This window comes from Oryx dammah, unplaced genomic scaffold, assembly GCF_014754425.2.
Source record: "Oryx dammah isolate SB20612 unplaced genomic scaffold, SCBI_Odam_1.1 HiC_scaffold_10, whole genome shotgun sequence".
In the NCBI taxonomy this organism is placed as follows: domain Eukaryota; kingdom Metazoa; phylum Chordata; class Mammalia; order Artiodactyla; family Bovidae; genus Oryx; species Oryx dammah.
The window spans coordinates 1,445,216-1,468,808 of NW_024070194.1; the positions used below are offsets into that span (position 1 = coordinate 1,445,216).

General features: G+C 43.6%; 1 protein-coding gene across 2 annotated transcripts in view; it reads right to left on the reverse strand.

The window, feature by feature from the left end:
* Nucleotides 1–23,593, reverse strand: part of DOK5 (docking protein 5) — a 152,030-nt gene that overhangs the window by 68,960 nt on the left and 59,477 nt on the right. For both annotated transcript variants that reach the window (XM_040248094.1, XM_040248095.1), the window contains exon 2: nt 11,699–11,806. In XM_040248094.1, coding sequence (XP_040104028.1) covers nt 11,699–11,806 — 108 coding nt within the window. The remainder of the gene's footprint in view (nt 1–11,698; nt 11,807–23,593) is intronic.

Consider the following 23,593-nt stretch of genomic DNA (forward strand, 5'->3'; position numbering starts at 1 on the left):
AAGCAGTTATGGCTTAGCCTAGCTTAGGGTGGGCGGGATGGAAAACAGGGAGCGCTAAAGAGCTACTTAATCCCTCCGCAGTTCTTGTTTGCTAACTCTCTGAGCATCAAAAACCCAGCACGGTGACTCCCTCAAAGGAAAGCGCGATATTCAGCCCACTCCTGATCTCTGATAAATCTTTAAGTATGCCATCCAGTTAGGAATTCCAAAAAAAAGAACTGGCAAATTAATTTGGCTGTTTAAAGCCATATTCCAGATGTCTTATTCGCCATAAATTATAGTATTCATTGAAATAAATGTTTAACAGCCAGCGATTAACAAAGCGGCCATATTTAAAAGTTTAACTTGCTGCTGATATAGGTTTGCATTAACAACTTGGAAAACAATTACAAATTACACAATTCAGTTTTCCAAATGGGTTATTTTGTAACTAGACAGAGAAACTGCTGAAATTTCTTCTGGTGTTTCAAGGGAAGATTAATACAATCGGATTTTTTAAAAGTACACTGCCTTGAGGAGCTGGTATATTCCTGTCAGAATTATGCAATTAGTCATCGTTGTGTGGGAATATTAAATATGTCGCTGGTGTGCAGCAAAGTCAAAAGCCATTTAGGAAAACAAGGATTTGATTTCCAAGTTTTCCCCTTCTTTTGCTGATGGTAATTTACAGATGATGATTTATTTATGTTTACAGAGTGAAATGGAGACTGCTACGTAAAAGGCAATTTTTCTGCCTTGCTTTTGTAAGCTGTATCCTAATTATTTTTTCCCTTGTGGCACTGAATGAATTCAGTGAGCAATTCACTTTGTATATGCAAATTGCAAAGCTCTGCAGAAGCTTCAAATTATTTCATTCTAAAAAAATAAATAAAGCCATTATCCTACAGAAAATGAACAGGCATAAATCCCTTTAACTTCTGTAGGTTGCCTTTGAAAATAAGTCATGTAAAAGCAATCCATTTCTGGTTCTATAATGTCTTCTCAAGTACAGGATTAATAAAACAATCCATTACATGATTATTATTGCTATTACATTATTATCAGTTGAACTTTTCAGAGCACTCTAAAAAGCTCTAATAAATATTCCCATTAAAATTTTCCTAAGGACTTCTTATAATGTGTTCCAAACATTTTAAGTGTTTCGTATTGTCTTTCCTAAAAAAAAGTACCAATGGTTTTAAAGCAGTGCCGGTATGCAAGGACAGATAAATAAGGAGACACATTCCCAGTTCTAATCAAAAGTTGTCAGCATAAAACATTTCTATCCACTAATCTCCCCTCAGGACCTGGAACACAGCAGTTTAAACAAACATTTTACAAAAGATTCCTTAAGAAAGAACCATCCTAGACAGTTAAATCCCAGCCCCAAGAGATGGTTTCATTCTTTCCAAATATATACACATGCCCTTGGTCACTTAAAATAAATTGGACTAGAGCCTGTCTTGAGGTATAAATTTGGACTGTCTGCCCTCAAGAGTGGAGCTTTATTTGTACACGTGAAATAACTGAAATAATCTCTCCATATCATCTTTCTTAAAAATAAAAAGCCACATACACACCAAAGGGTACTTACCCGGAAAAGTCTGCATCTGAAATTTACAGAGAGAATGAAGTCTGGGGTGGGGGACACGTTGCTAAACCAGTCGTGGATGTGGGATTTTGGATAATCTATCTAGGGACAATTTGGCAGTAGTTACAAAAATGTTAAAGGTACAGGATATCTATCAGCTGACCATCCCACGTCCAAGAGATTTCCTCTCAGGAAGATTTGCATGGGTGTATAAAGATACAAGCACAAGTTTGTCACCACAGTAGAATTTAAATTTATAAAATATTAGAAATTATTTTGCCCATCAATTTGGGTATTTTTCAACAGGTTGTGGTGTATCAATATTAAAGAGTACTCTGGATCTGTTAAATTAATGAGGTGTAGCCACTAATTATTGACTTAGAATGGTAGTCAAAGCATGAGAGAAAGGGCATAACTAATGTGGCCGGTTGTCATGTCTCATAAATACAGATATTCTGAATGTGAAACAAGTCACCACTAGAAGTTACCTAAGGACTGACTACAGGCTCATCAAATGTCCTGAGGAATCTGTAACTATGGTCTCCTTAAACACAATATGCATAATATGCAATGAATTACTGAACTTTTGCTTTAAAAATGTGATCTATATATGTGTGAGAATTTGTTTCTATTTGTATACAGAGGAAAAAAGAGTCTGAAGAGTACACATTAATCCATTAGTGGTTTTTCCGAAGGATGGGGACTAGGGTCCACAACAGTATTTTATTTACTTTTTTCCATTTGACTCCATGCACTTCAGAACTGTTTACATTTGTTACAAGAAACATGTACGATATTTACAATTTTAAAAATAATGTGATAAGAAAAAGAAAAAGGAAATCTGCAAAAAGTTGTAAAATGAGGTAGATGGATCATCACCCTTTGGTCAACAATATCCTGTACTTTCTCCCACATCCAAAAACCATTTGACTCATTTTTTACTGACTTAAGAAAACCCATCCTTCTCTGTCTGACATCACCGACAGAGAGCTTCTGTGTGTACCTGGATTATAGTCAAGTGTTTCCACATAAACACAAATGCGAAATCACATAGATAAATGCTCAGAATTCAAGTTTTTAAGAAATTCGTCTAAGAAATACATATGAATGGGGGGAGCAAGGGCGTTTACATTCAATGAACTTTGTCCCTAAGTTTGTTTTTGCCTCATTCCTTTTCCTTGTGTGCACACATACATTTCTTTTTTTTTTTTTTTTTTACTTTATTTTACTTTACAATACTGTATTGGTTTTGCCATACATTGACATGAATCCACCACGGGTGTATACAAGCTCCCAATCCTGAATCCCCCTCCCACCTCCCATCCCATATCACCACTCTGGATCATCCCCATGCACCAGCCCCAAGCATCCTGTATCCTGTATCAAACATAGACTGGCACTTCGTTTCTTACATGATAGTATACATATTTCAAAGCCATTCTCCCAAATCATCCCACCCTCTCCCTCTCCCTCAGAGTCCAAAAGTCCATTCTATACATTTGTGTCTCTTTTGCTGTCTTGCATAAAGGGTCATCATTACCATCTTTCTAAATTCCATATATATGTGTCAGTATACCGTATTGGTGTTTTTCTTTCTGGCTTACTTCACTCTGTATAATCGGCTCCAGTTTCATCCATCTCATTAGAACTGATTCAAATGTATTCTTTTTAATGGCTGAGTAATACTCCATTGTGTATATGTACCACAGCTTTCTTATCCATTCATCTGCTGATGGACATCTAGGTTGTTTCCATGTCCTGGCTATTATAAACAGTGCTGCGATGAACATTGGGGTACATGTGTCTCTTTCAATTCTGGTTTCCTCAGCGTGTATGCCCAGCAGTGGGATTGCTGGGTCATAAGGCAGCTCTATTTGCAATTTTTTAAGGAATCTCCACACTGTTCTCCATAGTGGCTGTACTAGTTTGCATTCCCACCAACAGTGTAAGAGGGTTCCCTTTTCTCCACATCCTCTCCAGCATTTATTGCTTGTAGCCTTTTGGATCGCAGCCATTCTGACTGGTGTGAAATGGTACCTCACTGTGGTCTTGATTTGCATTTCTCTGATAATGAGTGATGTTGAGCATCTTTTCATGTGTTTGTTAGCCATCCGTATGTCTTCTTTGGAGAAATGCCTATTTAGTTCTTTGGCCCATTTTTTGATTGGGTCGTTTATTTTTCTGGAGTTGAGCTGCATAAGTTGCTTGTATATTTTTGAGATTAGTTGTTTGTCAGTTGCTTCATTTGCTATTGTTTTCTCCCATTCCCAAGGCTGTCTTTTCACCTTACTTATAGTTTCCTTTGTTGTGCAGAAGCTTTTAATTTTAATTAGATCCCATTTGTTTATTTTTGCTTTTATTTCCAGTATTCTGGGAGGTGGATCATAGAGGATCCTGCTGTGATTTATGTCGGAGAGTGTTTTGCCTATGTTCTCCTCTAGGAGTTTTATAGTTTCTGGTCTTACGTTTAGATCTTTAATCCATTTTGAGCTTATTTTTGTGTGTGGTGTTAGAAAGTGATCTAGTTTAATTCTTTTACAAGAGGTTGACCAGTTTTCCCAGCACCACTTGTTAAAGAGAAACAGGACTAAGTCAAGCAAACTAACAGATCACTGCCAGACTACACAGGTGACATTCTGATAAGCCCTCAAAACTTGAGGCTTTTTTCCAAAATACAAGGGCCACTAATCAGTTCAAATGATTACTCAAATAATTGTGGGACAGGAAAAAAAAATTAAACCAGATGACTGTTTTACTGATTATAGGCCAAAGAGGGCAAGTTTACACAAGAACTTAATGCAAAGGGGTTTGAATTTAATCCAAATTAAATGAAATAATCACATATAAACTTAAGTAAACACGTACAGGATACAGAGGCTGAATGCTACCAAATGACGACGAAAGAAGGTTTAAAATTCAAATGAATGGGATGACTGTGTTCAGGAACTGAAAGACCTGAGATAGAAAAGACGTCAAGCTCTCCCACAATTTGATTTATAGGCTTAATATAATTATTCAGAATTCTAATATGGGTTTTATAAGCACAGACAAATCTAAAATTTTATGGGTGGGAAAACACTAACATAACTAAAACGACCTTTAAAAAAAGAGTAGCTGCAAGCATTCATTTCTACCCAATATTATTAGTATATATTTACAGTAATCAAGAGAACGTGATGCATAGCTCAATGAAAAAGAACAGAAAACCCAGAAATACACCTGTGCTAATACCCAAATGGTTCTTGGTAAATGTACAAAAGCAGTTCGGTGGGAAAAGAACAGGGTTTTTTTTTGTTTGTTTTTTTACAACAAAGAGCATTGGAATAATTGGACAACCATAAGTAAAAAGAAATGAAACTCAAGCTACGTCTCACATCTTATACAAAAATTAAACTCAAAATGAATCATGAACTTAAATTTATAACTTAAATGATATACTATAAATTATAAATAATTTATACTATATTATATAGTATAATTATGTAGTGTAATATATATTAAATAATATATACTATTATAAGTAATTTATACTGTAAATTATATTTTAGTATATAAATTATACTAAATATATACTAATAATAACTTAAAATTATACAATTTTAGAAAAAGAAAATGTTCAGGATCCAAGGCTAAGCAAAGAATTCTTAGGCTTGACACAAAAAGAATAATTCATATAAGTAAAAATTCAAACAGTGGATCGCATGAGAATTAAAACTTTTGTTCTGCAAAAGATCCTGTTTAGAGGATGAAAAGATAAGCTATGGAAAGGGAGAAAATATTTGCAACCACATATCTGACAAAGGACTGGAATCTATACTAAAAAAATACTCAAAACTCACTCATAAAAAAGTTACTAAAAATTGGTAAAAATACATAAAGAGATATTTCATAGAAAAAGATACACAGACAGCAATTAAAGAGCCGGAAAATGTATTCAGCGTCATTAGACACGAGGGAATGCAAAGTAAAACTACCATGAGAAATGACTACGGAACGGCTAAAGCAAACACAGGGACACCACCCAACGCCGAGGGAGACGCAGGAACACTGGATGGGTCGTTCGTTGCTGGTGGGAATGTAAAATCCACAGCTGCCCTGAAAGGGAGGTTCGCAGTGTCTTATAGAACTAAACACACAGCCACCATATGATCCAGCAGTTGTGCTCTTGGGAGTTTATCCCAGAAAAGTAAAAACTTTATCCATAATAATAGAAAACTAGAACCAACCAAGATGTTCTTCAGTGGGCAGTGTAACCACCTGTAGTGATCCATGTGGAACACTGCTTAGTGGTAGACGGGGGGGGACTGTTAAGACCCATATCACAGCGACCTGGAGAATCTCACGGGGGTCGTGTTGTTCACAGGAGCACTGTTTACAACGGCTGAGACACGGAGCAACCCAAGCACCCTTCTTGACTGGGTGAGAAAACGTGGTTTAAGCACAGTGGAGTGTTCCTCAGCCATGAGCAAGAGTTTCACTCTTTCAGCTGCAGCAATGTGGATGAACCCCTGAGAGCTCAGCTGGTAAAGAATCCAGCTGCAAGGTGGGAGACCTGGGTTTGATCCCTGGGATCAGAAGATTCCCTGGAGAAGGGAAAGGCTACCCACTCCAGGATTCTGGCCTGGAGAATTCCATGGGCTGTTTAGTCCACGGGGTTGCAAAGAGTTGGACACGACTGAGTGACTTTCACTCACTAGAGAATATCACGCTTAATGAATTGTCAGAGAAAGACAAATACTGTATATCACTTATATGTGGAATCTAAAAAATAATACAAATGAATGTTTATGCAAAATATAAACAGACTCACAGATATAGAAAACAAACTTGTGGTTACCAAAGGGGAGAAGCCAGTAGGGAGGGACAAATTAGGGCTCTGGGATTAACAGGTACAAACTACCAACACTACGTATAAAATAGAGAAGCAAGAAGAGTATAGCAGTACCCTGCAATAGAGGAGAATCCGCAGAAGTGCTGAAGCGCTTTTCGGATTCCACACGTAGGCAATATGGTCTGATGCTTGTCTGCCTCTGTCTGTCTGACTTCACGCAGGACAACAATCTCTAGGCCGATCCATGTCACCGCGCTGGCGTCATTCCGTTCTGTTTTACGGCTGAGTGGTCTTTCACTGAGTATATACACCGCATCCTCACTGTCCACGCGTCTGTCAGTGGACACTTAGGTTGCTTCCATGTCCTGGCTATTGCATTAACAAACAGTGCTGCCATGAACCCTGGGGCGCATGCATCTTTTCAAAGTATAGTTTCCTCTGGATATGAGCCCAGGAGGGAGATTGCTGGACCAAATGGGCGCTCTCTTCTTAGTTTTTAACAAGCAGCCATACTGTTCCCCACAGTGGCTGTGCCAGTTTACATTCCCACCAGCAGTGCAGGAAGGTTCCCTCCTCTCCATAGCCCTCCAGCATCTACTGTTTCTAGATTTTTTGATGATGGCCATTCTGACTTGGGTGAGGTGCTAACTCATTGTCGATTTTATTTGCATCTCTCTGATAATTAGTGACGTTGATCATCTTTTCACACGCTTTTCCGCCCTCTGTCGTCTGCTTTGGAGAAATGTCTATTTAGATCTTCTGCCCATGTTTTGATGGGGCTGTCTATATTTTCTGATAGTGAGCTGCACGAGCTGCTTGTGTATTTAAAAATTGGAGATGAATCCTCCGTCAGTCACTTTGTTTGCAAGTATTTTCTCCCATTCTGTGGGCTGTCTTTTCATTTTGTTTATGGTTGTCTTTGCTGTGCAAAAGCTTTTATGTTTAATTAGGTCCCATTTGTTGACTTTTGTTTTTGTTTTCATTATTCTAGGAGGTGGATCAAAAAGATCTTGCTGGGATTTATGTCAGAGAGTGTTCTGCCTTTGTTTTCCTCTAAGAGTTTTATTAAAAACAGAAACAGAGCAACAGGCATAGAAAATAAACCTCGTCCAAGGCGGGGAGGCGGGGTAAACTGAGAGACTGGGGCTGACACGCACGCGCACTATAGTTACATGCAAAACAGATGACCGCGAGAACCAGGGCTCTATAACGCTCTATACTGGAACACAGTCTAAGAAAGAGTGGGTATGTGCCTCCGCATAAGTGATCCGCTTTGCTGGTGGACAGAGAGCCTGGCAGGCTACAGAGTCCACGGGGTCACAGGATTGGACATGACTCAGTGACTAAACCATGACTGACCATCACATCTGAAACTAACACAACACTCTAAGTCAGTACCCTCCAATAAAAGCAGCTGCTGCTGCTGTTCACTCGCTAGTCGTGTACCACTCTTTGCGACCCCCATGCTGCAGCCCATAATTAATAAGCTAATTTGCCTGTAATTAATTAATAAAAATAATTGAAAAAATACTGAATAAATATGCAATAAGTATTGCATATTCCCTACACTTCGATAAATAAATAAGGTCAGGTTAATTAACAGAAGAAAAAAGAGAAAAAAGAAAGCAAGCTACCCAAACCCAGGGCCAGCATACTTTCCACCATGCTATTTGCCTTGGTCTCAGAAACAACAGTTGACCATCATTCTACTTAGACTTCCTCCCAGTTGTTATTCACACAAAAAAGTAAAAGTAGGCACAGAAACGCTCAACCCCTTCTGCTTCGTTTGGGCCACTTGGCATTTGCTGGGTGAGAACCATAAACCAGTATTTAGCGGGAAGGTCAGGAACTAAATTTAAAGTCGCTGGAGCCCCACATTTAAACTTAGTGATGCAGTCACTTATTTCTCAATAAAACTGGAAAGAAAGAGAGAAAAAATAAAGTCACTGGAGTCTTAATATCGCTACAATTACAGTTAATGAAACTCACAGCCGTTTCTGACAGCTCCGGGGCTTGAGGGGCCCGTCAGGAAAGAGGTAAAGACACGAGCATAATGCTTCTGTCTGGGCACTAGTCACATATTTACTTTCCAGTTTTTCTATGAGAGCTCCTTTAGTTACCTTGCCAGTGAGCAAAGCACCAAGTTTTAAAATTCTACGGTCAATTTCCTTTTTAAAAAACTGAAAAGAATCACATATGCAAAACTGCTGTGGTTCTCTGCCCCCCATAATAGTATCTTTAAAAGTGAAACTAAAGCAGCACTTCCTTCCCACAGATGCCACAGATTTCCTACAGGAGAGGTGGGTGTCTGTGCCACAGCGTCTCTGCGCTGATCAAACAGCATAACGTACAGCGCTTCATTTCTTGTGGAAACTGCTTTTTATTTGTATTCGGATAAACGCTGAAATCCAGTCACGGTGAGCTACTTATCACCCTAGTATTTTTCTTATCAAGATTCATAAATTACACAGCATTTGGATAAAAAATGCACATCTCAGAGTTACTCCAGCTTTTTATATGCCCCCGAGAGATTAATATTAAATGTATCAGATCTGAAAGAGTGAGGAGGGTGAATCGGCTACGGGAACTCATCAAGGGCTTGGAGGCTTACTGGAGATAATTCTTCCGTTCTGATGCTTTGAACTTTGGTTAATGATTATTATAGATGAAAGAGACGGTGGCTTACCACATTCCCCAAAGATGCGCACATTAAATTCCGCAGCCAGCAGGTAGGGGTCTGGGAAACAGGGCGAGTTTGCCCTCCAACTCCCCTGGCTTACTTCCCATGCACGAGAATCTTCCCAGTGCACTCTGGTTCGACACTCATGTCTGTTCTCAGAAACGTTCCCAGTGCTGGCTTTCTCTGCTCCCAGCACCACACACCGCATTTCCTCCAATCAGAATTCTTTTTCCTAGTTTCAGATGCCTCAGGACTCTCTGATGAGCTAAATAAACGCGCGACACACAGACATCCCCATCTATGCCCTGTCCTCTATCGATAACACTCATGTCTTTTCAAGCAAGAGTTTTAAGAGCAGCTTCCCTCGTGGTCAAGCGGCTAATACTCTGCTCTCCCAACGCAGGAGTCCGGGATTCAATCCCTGTTCAGGACTAGAGCCCACAGGCCACAGCTAAAGATCCTGCGTGTTACAAGCAAGACACGACAAAATAAAAGCAAAACAAATAAAAATAAAGGTCTTTCATATTTTAAAAAAAAAGTTTAAAAAGTGTCTGCTACGTTAGGCCCTGGTAAGGAGTAGAAGCAGATGCACCCCAAAATCTCTGCCCTTGGGAACCTTGTTTTTTGGTGGTATTGTAGTGAAGACAGTAAGAAATAACTGAGCAATAATAAGTATGCAGTATGAGAAGAGCTAAAGCAAAGGGAGAGGGAGCGGGAGGGTGTCCGAGGACTGCATTTTAAATAAGCAGGGCAGGGAAGGGGCTCACTTAGCGGAGGAACTTGAACAGTGACGTGAACAAAGGAAGGATGTGATTACATGGATATTTGCAAGGAGAGCCTTCCAAGCAGAGGGAAGGGAAATTCAAAAGACGGGATGTGCCTGGCTGTCTACGGAGAGTGCAGAGCCCAGGGTACCTGTCACAGGGCCAAGTGGGGCTGGGGAAACTGCGCCCATGAAGTTAAACAGGCGGCAGGAAGTCACACGGGTGCCGGGTGGACCATTATACCAACCTGACTGAGCGTTCTGAGCCGGAGAACCATGAGGCGACATGAGCATCTCAGACAGACTCCAGAGGGCTGGGAGGCAGGCAGCGTGGTGGCTTGGGCCACAGTGGTCTGTTGTTGTTTACCACTCAGCCCTGTCTGACGCTTTGTGACCCCATGGACTGTAGCCTGCCAGGCTCCTCTGTCCGTGGGGATTTCCAGGCAAGAGCACTGGAACCGGTTGCCATTTCCTGCTCCAGGGGATCTTCTCAAGCCAGAGATCAAACCTGCCCCTCCTGCAAGTCTCCTGCATTGCAGGCGGATTCCTCCCTGAGCCGCCAGGGAAGCCCTGGACCACAGTGGTGGAAGTGGAAGTGAACGCGAGGTCGCGTCCGACCCTGCGAGCCCGTGGACTGCAGCCGCCAGGCTCCTCCGTCCAGGGGTTCTCCGGGCAGGCATACTGGGGTGGGTTGCCATGTCCTTCGCCAGGGGGTCTTCCGCACCCGCGCTGCAGGCAGACGCTCCGACCTCTGAGCCACCGGGGCCCACAGTGCTCGACCATCTTATTCACAAAGCAGAAACAGAGATGCGGACAAGCGGATGGACACACGGTGGGAGGGCGTGCGCGGGCGGCACCGGGACGGCGGGACTGACACACACACACTACTGAGAAGAGGAACGAGATAGGCCCTAAGGAGAACCTACAGTTCAGCGCGAGAAACCCGCTCAGGGCTCTGCAGCGACCTAACTGGGGAGGGATCCAGAACAAGGGGACACGCGCGTGCGCGCAGCTGGCTCCCTTCGTGCACCGTAGAAACTAGCGCGACATAGAGTAAAGCGAAAGTGCAGTCGCTCAGTCGTGTCCGACTCTCTGCGACCCCGTGGACTGCAGCCCCCAGGCTCCTCCGTCCATGGGATTCCCCAGGCAAGAATAATGGAGTGGGGTGCCCTTCCCTTCTCCAGGGGATCTTCCCAACCCAGGGATCGAACCTGGGTCTCCCGCATTGCGGGCAGAAGCTTTACCCTCTAAGCCACCAGGGAAGATTCGATACTCCTGGAAAAAACTGTCTATCAGCAATAAAACGGGAGGCTCCCCTGGTGGGCCGGGGGTTAGGAATCCACCTTGCCATGCAAGGGACACTGGTGTGATCCCTGGTAGGGGAAGCTCCCGCGTGCACGGAGCAGCTAAGCAGGTAGGCCACAACGACCCGAGACACCGCTCTGGAACCTGCCAGCCCCAACTACGGAGCCCAAGGGCCGCAACTCCTGAAACCCAGAGCGCACGCTCCACAAGAAGAGGAGCGGCAGCAAGGACTGGCTCACACACGGCAACAGAGAGGAGCCCCGCTCACAGCCAGAGAGAGCCTGCGTGCAGCAACAGACGCCCACCGCAGCCGGAACACATAATAAACAGACCTTAAAACCAACAGAATGAATAAGCCACAAAAGACAAATAACAACAACCGAACAGGAAAACAACGAGCAAGTAGATACTACTTTGGAGATGTTATGTCCTTGGAAACAGTGACTTTTGTAACGTGGTTAAAAAAGCAAGACAAGTTTTCAGACTCAAAGAACGTGAGTTCTCTAGTTACGAACAGACGTCTGGAAAGCTACAATAATTGAGTCTTACCTTATGATAACACCTAAAATAGGCGGCACGTTCATCAGAAAATTTCTCCAGTCTTTTTGGACCTTTGCTGGACGCTTTCTTGAATACTAACCAACATCGCTGGTAAATCTGGAAGTGAATACAGAGACAGCACTCAGCACCACAGCTGACTCAGATATTACTGGCATTTGCATTTAAATGGGTTTTTTTGATGTTTTCACCTATAAAATATTCATAAAGCATAAATGTGATGTTGCTTTGGGAAAACAAAATTTTAAAACCCCAAACTGTTTTCACAATGGGTGTATTATGCCGTTCTGAAAAATCACTGGAATCAAAAGGAAATAAGTATTTAGAGGCACATATCTTCATTCTTTGCCAACATTCCAGAAAAAGTCCCAGAGATAAAAATCCCAAATCAGCACAAACAAGACAAGCTTTTCCGGCACATGCCCTAATTTCAAACGCCATTATTTATGGAGAGCACAACCTGATATACTCCAAAGGCTCGAAGACCCACAAAGGGACAGCGCCTGCGTGTCATGGGACAGTCCTCATACCCGATGGTCAGGAGCTGGGCCAGACAGTAGGCTAGCTAATAAATGCGGATGAACACCAACCGCATTCTCCTTCAGAAAATTCAACCCAGAGACTCAAAGATCACTGCCAGGCTGGGGTGCAGTCTGAGTTAATACTGCAACACGTTAAGGGCCCTAAAAACATGGAGACAAAAGCGGGAAAGTAATTCAGTGGACAGAGGGCGGCCTTTAAACAAACGGTGCTCAGAAAACTGAACGTGTGCTTAGTCGCTCAGTCGTGTCCAACTCTTTGCACCTCAGGAACTGCAGTCAGCCAGGCTCCTCTGTCCATCGAATTTTCCAGGCAACAATACGGGAGTGGGTTGCCATACCCTCCTCCAGGGGATCTTCCCAACCCAGGGATCGAACCCAGGTCTCCTGCATTGCAGGCGGATTCTTCACCATCTGAGCCACCAGGAAAGCCCAACAAAACTGAATATCCATAGGGAATTAAAATTTAAAAAAAGACCCCAAACACTCATAGAAAACTCAAAATGGACTCAAATATTTTAAAAAGTATATACATATATATATGCTAAGTTGCTTCAGTCATGTCCAACTCTGTGCAGCCCCATAGACGGCAGCCCACCAGGCTCTCCCGTCCCTGGGATTCTCCAGGCAAGAACACTGGAGTGGGTTGCCATTTCCTTCTCCAATGCATGAAAGTGAAGTTGCTCAGCCGTGTCCAACTCTTCGAGACCCCATGGACTGCAGCCTACCAGGCTCCTCTGCCCATGGGATTTTCCAGGCAAGAGTTTGATTAGGGAGGAAAAAGGAAACTTTTGGGAAGGCAGTCTGAGCGAAGAGTTCTTAGACCTCCTGTTGCTACTGTTTACTCCCTAAGTTGCCTCTGACTCTTTTGTGACCCCATGGACTAGCCCGCCAGGCTCCTCTATCCATGGAATTTTCCAGGCAAGAATACTGGAGTGGGTTGCCATTTCCTCCTCTAAAGAATCTTCCTGACCCAGGAATGGAAGCCGGGTCTCCTGCAAGAGGGTTCTTTACCACTGAGCCCCCAGGGAAGCCCCAGCTCAGTCAGTTCAGTCGCTCAGTTGTGTCCGACTCTTTACGACCTCATGAACTGCAGCCCGCCAGGCCTCCCTGTCCACCACCAACTCCTGGAGTTCACTCAGACTCATGTGCATCGAGTTGGTGACGCCATCCAGCCATCTCATCCTCGGTTGTCCACTTCTCCTCCTGCCCCCAATCCCTCCCAGCATCAGAGTCTTTTCCAATGAGTCAACTCTTCGAATGAGGTGGCCAAAGCACTGGAGTTTCAGCTTCAGCATCAGTCCTTCCAAAGAACACTCAGGACTGACCTCATATCAAAGTCTTAATCCATAAAAGAAAATGTTGCCATATGTAACTCATCAAAATTTAAAACTTTGGCTATGTGAAAAATTCTGCTGAGAGAATGAAAAGACAAGCTGGGAAAAAAATATATATGTGCAAACCACATATCTGACATAGGATCAGTATCTGGAATTCACAGAGTCCTCAAATATCAACATTAAAGAAGCACACAATCCATTTACAAAATGGACAACAGACATTTCACCAGAGAGAACACACAGGAGATCGAGAGGCGCATGAGGAAATGCTCACCATCATTAAGCCTCCAGGGAGACGCAGGTTAAAACCACAGTGAGACACTGCGACCCAACGGGACATGGGAATCACAGCCACAGCCGCTAGGACCACACTGAAACACACACCTATCAGGTTGCCTCAAATAATAATAATACCACCAAGTGTTGACGAGGATGCCAGTGGACTGGACTGCTTTTGCACTGCTGCTGGGAATATAAAATAGACAACTCTGAAACACAGTTTGGCAATTCCTTAAAGAACGAAGCAAGCAGCACAGCACTTAGAGTTGCACTCTCAGGAATCTAGGCCGAGAAATGCAAACTCCCCGCACACAAAACCCAGGAACATGAATGTTCATAGCAGCTGGATTTGTATCAGTGCAAAACTGTACACAACCCATCTATTCTCCACTGGGTAAACAGGTAAACGATTTGGGGAACAGTCACATCATAGCATACCACTCAGCTATAAGAACAATTTGAACCAGTCTTCAGAGAATAATGCTGCCTGGGGGTGGCGGGGGTGATGCGCGGGTACGGAGCCAAACACAAAGGTCACCTACTGTATGGCCACATTAAGAGCATTCTTGAACTGACAGAAGTATAGAAATGGAAAGCAGGTTAGTGGTTACCAGGGGTGAGGCCTGTGTGAGGGGGAGCAGGAGGGAGGAGGGGGTGCCTATAGGGGAGACAGATGGGGCCCAGGAGTGATGAAACTGCCCTGTGTCCTGACTCTATCAATGCTAGTGTCTTGGGTACAGTGCATTGCTGGGGACTTTCCTGAGGGTCCATCTCGAAATGCAGGGGACACAGGCTCGATCCGTGGTCAGGGAGCCAAGATCACACAGGTCTAGGGGCAAGTACACCCCGTACACCACACCCACTGAGTCGGAGAACCAAACATTCACCTGCTGCAGCTAAGATACGACTCGGGCAAATAAATAGATTAAACCAGTCACTTCAGTGCAGTTCAGGCGCTAAGTCGTGTCTGACTCTTTGCGACCCCATGAATCGCAGCACGCCAGGCCTCCCTGTCCATCACCATCTCCCGGAGTTCACTCAGACTCACGTCCATCGAGTCCGTGATGCCATCCAGCCATCTCATCCTCTGTCATCCCCTTCTCCTCCTGCCCCCAATCCCTCCCAGCATCAGAGTCTTTTCCAATGACTCAACTTTTCACATGAGGTGGCCAAAGTACTGGAGTTTCAGCTTCAGCATCAGTCTTTCTAATGAACACCCAGGACTGATCTCCTTCAGAATGGACTGGTTGGAGCTCCTTGCAGTCCAAGGGACTCTCAAGAGTCTTCTCCAACACCACAGTTCAAAAGCATCAATTCTTCGGCGCTCAGCCTTCTTCACAGTCCAACTCTCACATCCATACATGACCACAGGAAAAACCATAGCCTTGACTAGATGGACCTTTGTTGGCAACGTAATGTCTCTGCTTTTGAATATGCTCTCTAGGTTGGTCATAACTTTTCTTGCAAGGAATAAGCGTCTTTTAATTTCATGGCTGCAATCACCATCTGCAGTGATTTAGGAGCCCCCCAAAATAAAGTCTGACACTGTTTCCACTGTTTCCCCATCTATTTCCCATGAAGTGATGGGACCAGATGCCATGATCTTCATTTTCTGAATGTTGAGCTTTAAGCCAACTTTTTCACTCTCCTCTTTAATTTTCATCAAGAGGCTTTTTAGTTCCTCTTCACTTTCTGCCATAAGGGTGGTGTCATCTGCATATCTGAGGTTATTGATATTTTTCCCGGCAATCTTGATTCCAGCTTGTGTTTCTTCCAGCCCAGCGTTTCTCATGATGTACTCTGCATAGAAGTTAAATAAGCAGGGTGACAATATACAACCTTGACGTACTCCTTTTCCAATTTGGAACCAGTCTGTTGTTCCATGTCCAGTTCTAACTGTTGCTTCCTGACCTGCATACAGATTTCTCAAGAGGCAGGTCAGGTGGTCTGGTATTCCCATCTCTTGAAGAATTTTCCACAGTTTATTGTGATCCACACAGTCAAAGGCTTTGGCATAGTCAATAAAGCAGAAATAGATGTTTTTCTGGAACTCTCTTGCTTTTTCCATGATCCAGTGGATGTTGGCAATTTGATCTCTGGTTCCTCTGCCGTTTCTAAAACCAGCTTGAACATCAGGGAGTTCACGGTTCACGTATTGCTGAAGCCTGGCTTGGAGAATTTTGAGCATTACTTTACTAGCATGTGAGATGAGTGCAATTGTGCAGTAGTTTGAGCATTCTTTGGCATTGCCTTTCTTTGGGACTGGAATGAAAACTGACTTTTTCCAGTCCTGTGGCCACTGCTGAGGTTTCCAAACTTGCTGGCATATTGAGTGCAGCACTTTCACAGCATCATCTTTCAGGATCTGAAACAGCTCAACTGGAATTCTATCACCTCCACTAGCTTTGTTCGTAGGGATGCTTTCTAAGGCCCACTTGACTTCACATTCCAAGATGTCTGGCTCTAGGTGAGTGATCACACCATCGTGATTATCTGGGTCGTGAAGATCTTTTTTGTACAGTTCTTCTGTGTATTCTTGCCACCTCTTCTTAATATCTTATGCTTCTGTTAGGTCCATACCATTTCTGTCCTTTATTGAGCCCATCTTTGCATGAAATGTTCCCTTGGTATCTCTAATTTTCTTGAAGAGATCTCTAGTCTTTCCCATGCTGTTGTTTTCCTCTACTTCTTTGCATTGATCACTGAAGAAGGCTTTCTTATCTCTCCTTGCTATTCTTTGGAACCCTGCATTCAGATGCTTGTATCTTTCCTTTTCTCCTTGGCTTTTCACTTCTCTTCTTTTCACAGCTATTTGTAAGGCCTCCCCAGACAGCCATTTTGCTTTTTTGCATTTCTTTTCCATGGGGATGGTCTTGATCCCTGTCTCCTGTACAATGTCACAAACCTCATTCCATAGTTCATCAGGCACTCTATCTGTCAGATCTAGACCCTTAAATCTATTTCTCACTTCCACTGTATAATCATAAGGGATTTGATTTAGGTCATACCTGAATGGTCTAGTGGTTTTCCCTACTTTCTTCAATTTCAGTCTGAATTTGGCCATAAGGAGTTCATGATCTGAGCCACAGTCAGCTCCTGGTCTTGTTTTTGTTGACTGTATAGAGCTTTTCCATCTTTGGCTGCAAAGAATATAATCAATCTGATTTCGGTGTTGACCATCTGGTGATGTCCACGTGTAGAGTCTTCTCTTGTGTTGTTGGAAGAGGGTGTTTGCTATGACCAGTGCATTTTCTTGGCAAAACTCTATTAGTCTTTGCCCTGCTTCATTCTGTATCCCAAAGGCCAAGATACGACTCGGCCAAATAAATAAATTAAATACATAAATCTAAAAAATATTGTGTTGTTGTTTCAAAGATATTACCACCAGAGAAACTGGTTAAAGAATACATGGTCTTTGTATAATATTTCTTACAACCAAAAGTGAATCTACAATTATCTTAAAGCAAAACACTTATAAATTTTTAACTGAAAAGTGCAGATATATTTAACCAAGATCTCAAAAAGTACAGCCTAATCTAAAAGCAGTTACCTACTTCTTTTGCTATCAAGCTGAAGTCGAATTAACACTGGACTAAGTAACTTTAGAAAACCAAATGGCCAGAGTCATCGGTAAGAGTTCGAACACCGAATCCTTTTCAGGATGGAGAATCACCCATGGAGATAAACATGTGGGGGGGCTATGGCTGGCAAAGAGAAGACTTACCAATATCTCACTGGTGTCCGAATAACAGATGAGATCACTGGCTTCCTTAAAACCTAACCACCAGAAAGAGGACTATAATTATAGTGGGAATGACTGTCGCTCTGATTGTTCAAATAAAGGATGTGGAAAATTAGGTTTCTCGCCGCCATTCTATCATTGGCAGCTCCTTTCTTCTTGACACGGCCAGGAAAATTTGTTAGAGACAGCATGCTAAGGTATGCAAGAAATATGCATACTACAGGAAAAAAAAAACATTTTCACCAAAAAGGACATTTTATATTTCCAAATTATACTGTAACTTTTAGACCCAATCTTGAATGACAGCATTTCTACTTTAAAACAAAGTTATTCATTTTCTTCAGGATCAAACCACATTTGTCTGGCTTCTGTCTTAAGTCTGTCACAGGCAAGCTAAAGGTTCCTCAGTTTAAGCAGGCCTGATGACTTCATCTTCGATTCGTCCACATTACTCTTAGAGGATTTTTGTTTTTCTTTTGTTTTTTTTTTTTTTTTTAAGTAGTAAGAGCAAAAGTGCAGTGTTATAATCAAATAACCGCCAAAGTACTATTGTATAAATTCAAATTTATACAAAATAAATAAATTTGTAAAAATAAATTTATACAGATTCTGTATTGGATGCTGTTGCTGCTGTGCTTTGCTCAGTCATGTCCGACTCTTTGCAACCCCGTGGACTGTAGGCCACCAGGCTCCTCGGTCCATGGGTTTCTCCAGGTAAGAATACTGGAGTTGGGTGCCATTTCCTCCTCCAGGGATCTTCCTGACCCAGGCATGGAACCCAAGTTTCCTGCATTGCAGGCATATTCTTTACCACTATCACCTGGGTATCCAGGCTGTACTGTATAAATATTGTTTATAACTACTGGCTGGAAAGTCGCCCTGGAACAGATTAAAACATGCTGGCTCATCAGGAGATAAGGAAAATTCCAACACTAGGTTTATGAAAAGAAGGAGTTGAGTGATTCTCAAGCAGTGGTCCAGCCTCACTCAAGATAATTACTAATTATGCAGATTCCTAGAGATTAGCCAAGGTCAACTGCATCAGAGTGGGGCCAGACAAATTGGCTGTTTACCACATTCCCCAGGAATTTTGCTTACTAATTTTCAAACCAATGCATGAATATTCATAAAGACTTGCAGACAAGCCAGTGCTGCCCGGAGGGACGGCCAGCAAAGACTCCTCCAGCACCTGCTCCGCCCACAGTGAGGGCCTCTGAGTGGTGGGATGTCCTGTGAGGACAGTGGGCTCGTGCACGGAGGGGCGGGAGACGGTGAAAGTGAAGTCGGCTGAACCACAGCAAGCCCGTTTCACCTGCCCTACACTCTTGGTCTCAAGAACAGAACAGCCACCAAGCACCAGAGAATTACAGACTTTCGCTCCATGTTTCAGAATCGGTGAGAGGACAAAGCAGGAGGACTCACTGAGAACGGGGTCGCGTGGGGACGAGCTGGGGTGACTGACACGCTCAGAGGGCAACAGCTTGAGAATAATCTCGTTTGCTCACTGGCAGAGGGCAGCGTTTCCTCCTTAAATGAATTCTACCAATGATCTCCATAGCACATCTATGGACCGTCTATAGTATTTTTTCGTTAACATTTTTCTTTCAACTGATTTTTTTAACTGAAGCTTTTTTATCCCAACTGTGACAGCAAAATGTAGTTTCATGGGACGAGAAGCATAGGAATCCTAATGATTAGCCTACATGCTAAGTCACATCAGCTGGGTCCCTATGGATCCCCTGGACTGTAACCGCCAGGCTCCCTTGTCCACGGGACTCTCCAGGCAAGAACACTGGACGGGCTGCCCTGCCCTCCTCCAGGGGATCTTCCCAACCCGGGGATCAAACCCGAGTCTCCAACATCTCCTACACTCGGAGGGGGGTCTTTACCAGTGGCACCACTCTTAAGATAATTTGATGACAGAATAGCTTTATGTTGGAATATCTCACGTGGTATACATTAGGGTTCTGCGTTCTCAGCACAACTGGCATGTTAGACAGTTATTGTTTTATTGTCGAGTGTGGGGGGGCGCTGTCCTGTGTATCGCGGGATGTTTCAGAGCCTGTTTGGGCTTCATCAGCCGAATGCCACAAGCAGGCTTCTACTCTGGTGACACTGTGGCAGAATCACTATTACACATGAATTCACACTGATCTGAGATTGCAGACTGGAAGAATATCTTCAAAGCCCTGGACTCGGACAAGCCAGCCCACACGAGCCCCTGTCGGAGCATCAACAGGCAAGCACGTCACAGGGCTCCGACCCCCCACCGAGGGCGTGGCCACCACTCCAGCATTCCTGCCGGGGAATAATTCCCGTGGGCAGAGGAGCCTGGCGGTCTACAGTCCATGCGGGTGCACAGAGTCCGACACGACTTAGTGACTCAACAACAACAATTCTACAGCGGGAAGGTGTATTTGCCGGGTCGCGGGGGGACGGTAAGTTAGGACTGTTTTCTGTTCGGCCAGAATCTAATTTCTGTAATCGAATCAATTTTCCCTCTTCTCCAGGCGACTCCAGGAGGTGGCGATGGACAGGGAGGCCTGGTGTGCCGCCGTCCATGGTCGCAAAGAGCTGGACACGACTGAGCGGCTGAACTGAGCTGGGCCAGGCATTCTCTCCACCTCAGCCATGTCATGTGTCCTCATCATATATGAGCCTCATCTCTCACACTCTAGTCCTATTCTTATTTATTCTCCAAAACAAGTCAAATATTCTCCTTGTCTGGGGAGTTACTATCAACACCAAGCATTAGCCGAAAACTTTCTGCATGCAGAATGCTAATTCCTTTTTGTGCATTATCTCAACTAACCTACCCATGGCCCCATAAAACACAGGCTATTATTCTTCCCATTTTACAACAAGGAAATAGACCTTAGTGAGGTTCCTCACTGGGTGTTAGTTACTCAAGGGCATGAAACTAGAGAGATAAGCCAGCATTCCAACCTTGGTTTGCCTGATTCTGGAGAAAAAGCTCTTAACCATTCCTCCAGGATTTTCCCAGAAAAGCTGGTCTCCTAGAGACACTCAAACTTCTGCTAAGGGTCGAGCCGTCTGTAAGAAGTTGATTTTCTTGCTTATCATAATCTATAAAGAGACATTTAGTTGTAACCATATGCTCTTTCATCTGGACGACGACTTTGCCGTCTAGCTATTTCAGTGTGACATTTGCATTTGTGATTTTAAGTTCCCTGGCACCAGGCGTTGGCAAAGAGTGAAAATTTTTAATGGAGTATTTCTGCAGTTGGGGTCTGAAGACCCTATTCCGGGACTGCAAGCCCAGCAGTTTGTAAGATGTGTTTTCTTTTAAAAGAATTCCACCCTCTCCTTAAGTGACAAAGTATTCAGGATCCCTGATCGCAGCTCAAAAACTCAACTGTGTCAAATACTTCTGATTATATGGCGTCTTGTGCAAGTTCTGGGTTTTATATGGCCTTCCTTCCCTGTCTAACCTGTGGTTGCTCGCTCTTCACCAGTTACAGCTGCAGGAAAGCAATGTCCCGGCTCCCTGGCTCCCTGGATGCATGCAGTCAGCACCCAGCGCCCCACCGTGGCCCCCGGCGCCCGGCCACAGTGACCCACGGCCCGGCCACTCCTGAGCTCCTCTGTGACGGACGAGCACCAGTCCAAGGGGCAAGCCGACAGCCTCAGGAACGACATTGGGTGATGCCGCCTGACTGCCAGTCTCCAGATAATCCTTCCACAAGATGAGAATTCTGACCGAGATGACCTCTGAAACCGAGGCGGTTATAACATTCTAGCCTAGTGAAGGACTCTGTCATTATGGGATTTCAGAAGGTGACAGAAAGTGAAAGTGAAAAGTGCTGGTCATTCCATCGTGTCCCGCTCTTTGCGACCCCATAGACTGTAGCCCGCTAGGCTTCTCTGTCCATGGAGTTCTCCAGGGGATCTTCCCAACCCAGGGACTGAACCCAGGTCTCCTGCACTGCAGGCGGAAGAAGAGCAGAATTCTGTGACTTCACTGAACTGTAACCGGTAGGTGCCACCAACTCCACTCACCAAAACAACGAGGAGAAAAAGTCACTTTAATGAGTAAACAGCATGACTCTGTGCCTGTCATTTATATGCACCTTTCATTTGTCAGGAAAGAATGTTAATTTGGAGAAGTTGCACAGTGGGTACTGAGGTACATACTAAAATTCACTACAAAGAAAAAGTCCAGCAAAAATGAGATAATTAATCATAAAATAAAATTTGTATAAAGAGGATTAAAACTATTTCAAAAGCATCCACAGGCAATAAATTAACTCTGCAAACCCTCTGTTGATGTCAAAATAAATTAACACAACCTTTCCAGGGGAGAAATTATGCCTATCCTTTGACTTGAAAATAGTCTTTCTAGGAACTTTCCCCCTAAGGAAATAATTAAGGAAATATGCAAACATATGGGAATAGGGCTCTTTGGCATAAAAATTGAGAGCACTCTAAATGTTCCAGGGGACTGGCTTTGTTAATTATGGCCTATCTGTAAACTGGAAATTGCCATCATTAAAAATGATGTTGTAAAATAATATTCATACCATAGGATGTGCTATTAAGTAAGTTATTAAGTAAGAAACGTAGGTTGTCCCTGCGTTTTAGTCTGTTTCTGCTCTAATATATGCTCAGTCTCCACCCTCCACACACACCAAGGGGAAAGTATCCGTTTCAATGGAAAACTGCGTCCTCTAGCACACACATTCGGGATCATCTGCGTCTGCTTCCGACGGAAACAGTCTACAACTCTAAACTGTAGATCACTGATAAACATGCAAAATGATTCTATTCCATAAAGATGCAAGTTCTATCCCCTTCAGCAGAGGCTTCACTGATTTCCCTGCCCCCGTCATGGAGCCAGCTCGGCCTCCTCTGCAGCACACATTTCACTATGCTGCTCATATAAACGTGTGAGCTCGCTGGCTTCCCCTTAGAACTAGTTATAATAGTCTGTGCTGTTCTCTCACTTAATGAGCTAATTAGAATCTTCAGCACGTGTTCTTTCTACATCTGTACGAGAGTCATGACACGAACAGTTAACTGTTTTGAAAACTAGTTTTTAACACAGTCCATCAGTCGCTGAGTCCAGTGTATTTCACCTACTGGCTGAGCCTGGAGTATCTTCCCCCTACGCCCCCCGCAGGGACCACGGCCCTAATCTGGCACCACCTCCTGAGCTTCAGAGTTCCCCTGCTTTCCCTCTTCACTTTCCAGTTCATTTCCTGCAGTTCCTCTGGAGTGATGCTTAAAACCCTGATGTGACCACATCAACCCACTGCTTAACACATTTCTGAGGCTGCCTGTTGCCTTTGGGGTACAAACCCAAGTCTTAACAAGAGATTCTAGAACCTGCAAAAGCTGGCCCCACCCTACCTTTTTTGCCTTATTTTGTTGATTTCTTCATTTATATAGTCTCTACTTAGAACCACACACATATATTTTTAGTGGTGATCAAATAAGCAACACGAGATTATTTGGAAAAATTCTCATGGAATCAATATTCTGGCCACACATGAGGACCCTTCCCTTGTCAGACAAAGCTGAAAAGGGAAAAGTGATGGCTCCGCCCCTCCTCTCCCCAGTTCTTTCTGTCCCCGGACAGATTCACAAAGTGGGAGGAAGAGAAGTGAGGAACAGGAGCCCTGCCCGAAGCCATACACAGTGGCATGTCCTCATTCAGCTTCTATTTTTAAGCAGCCTTAAAGAAAAAAGCCAAACAACTCTAAAGAAATGCTAGAGAATCTTGACTACTGGGCGGGCATTCTATTCAAACAAAAAATTGGGGAGCTGATATCACTCATGAACTCAGCAGTCCCCAACCTTTTTTGGCACCAGGAACCCATTTTGTGGAAAAGAATTTTTCCACGGGCCAGGGTGGAGGGGGGTGGTTTGGGGTGATTCAAGAACACTACATTTATTGGGCACTTTATTTCTAATCTAATGCTACGGCTGATCTGAAGATACTGGTCCGCGGCAGGAGGCTGGGGAA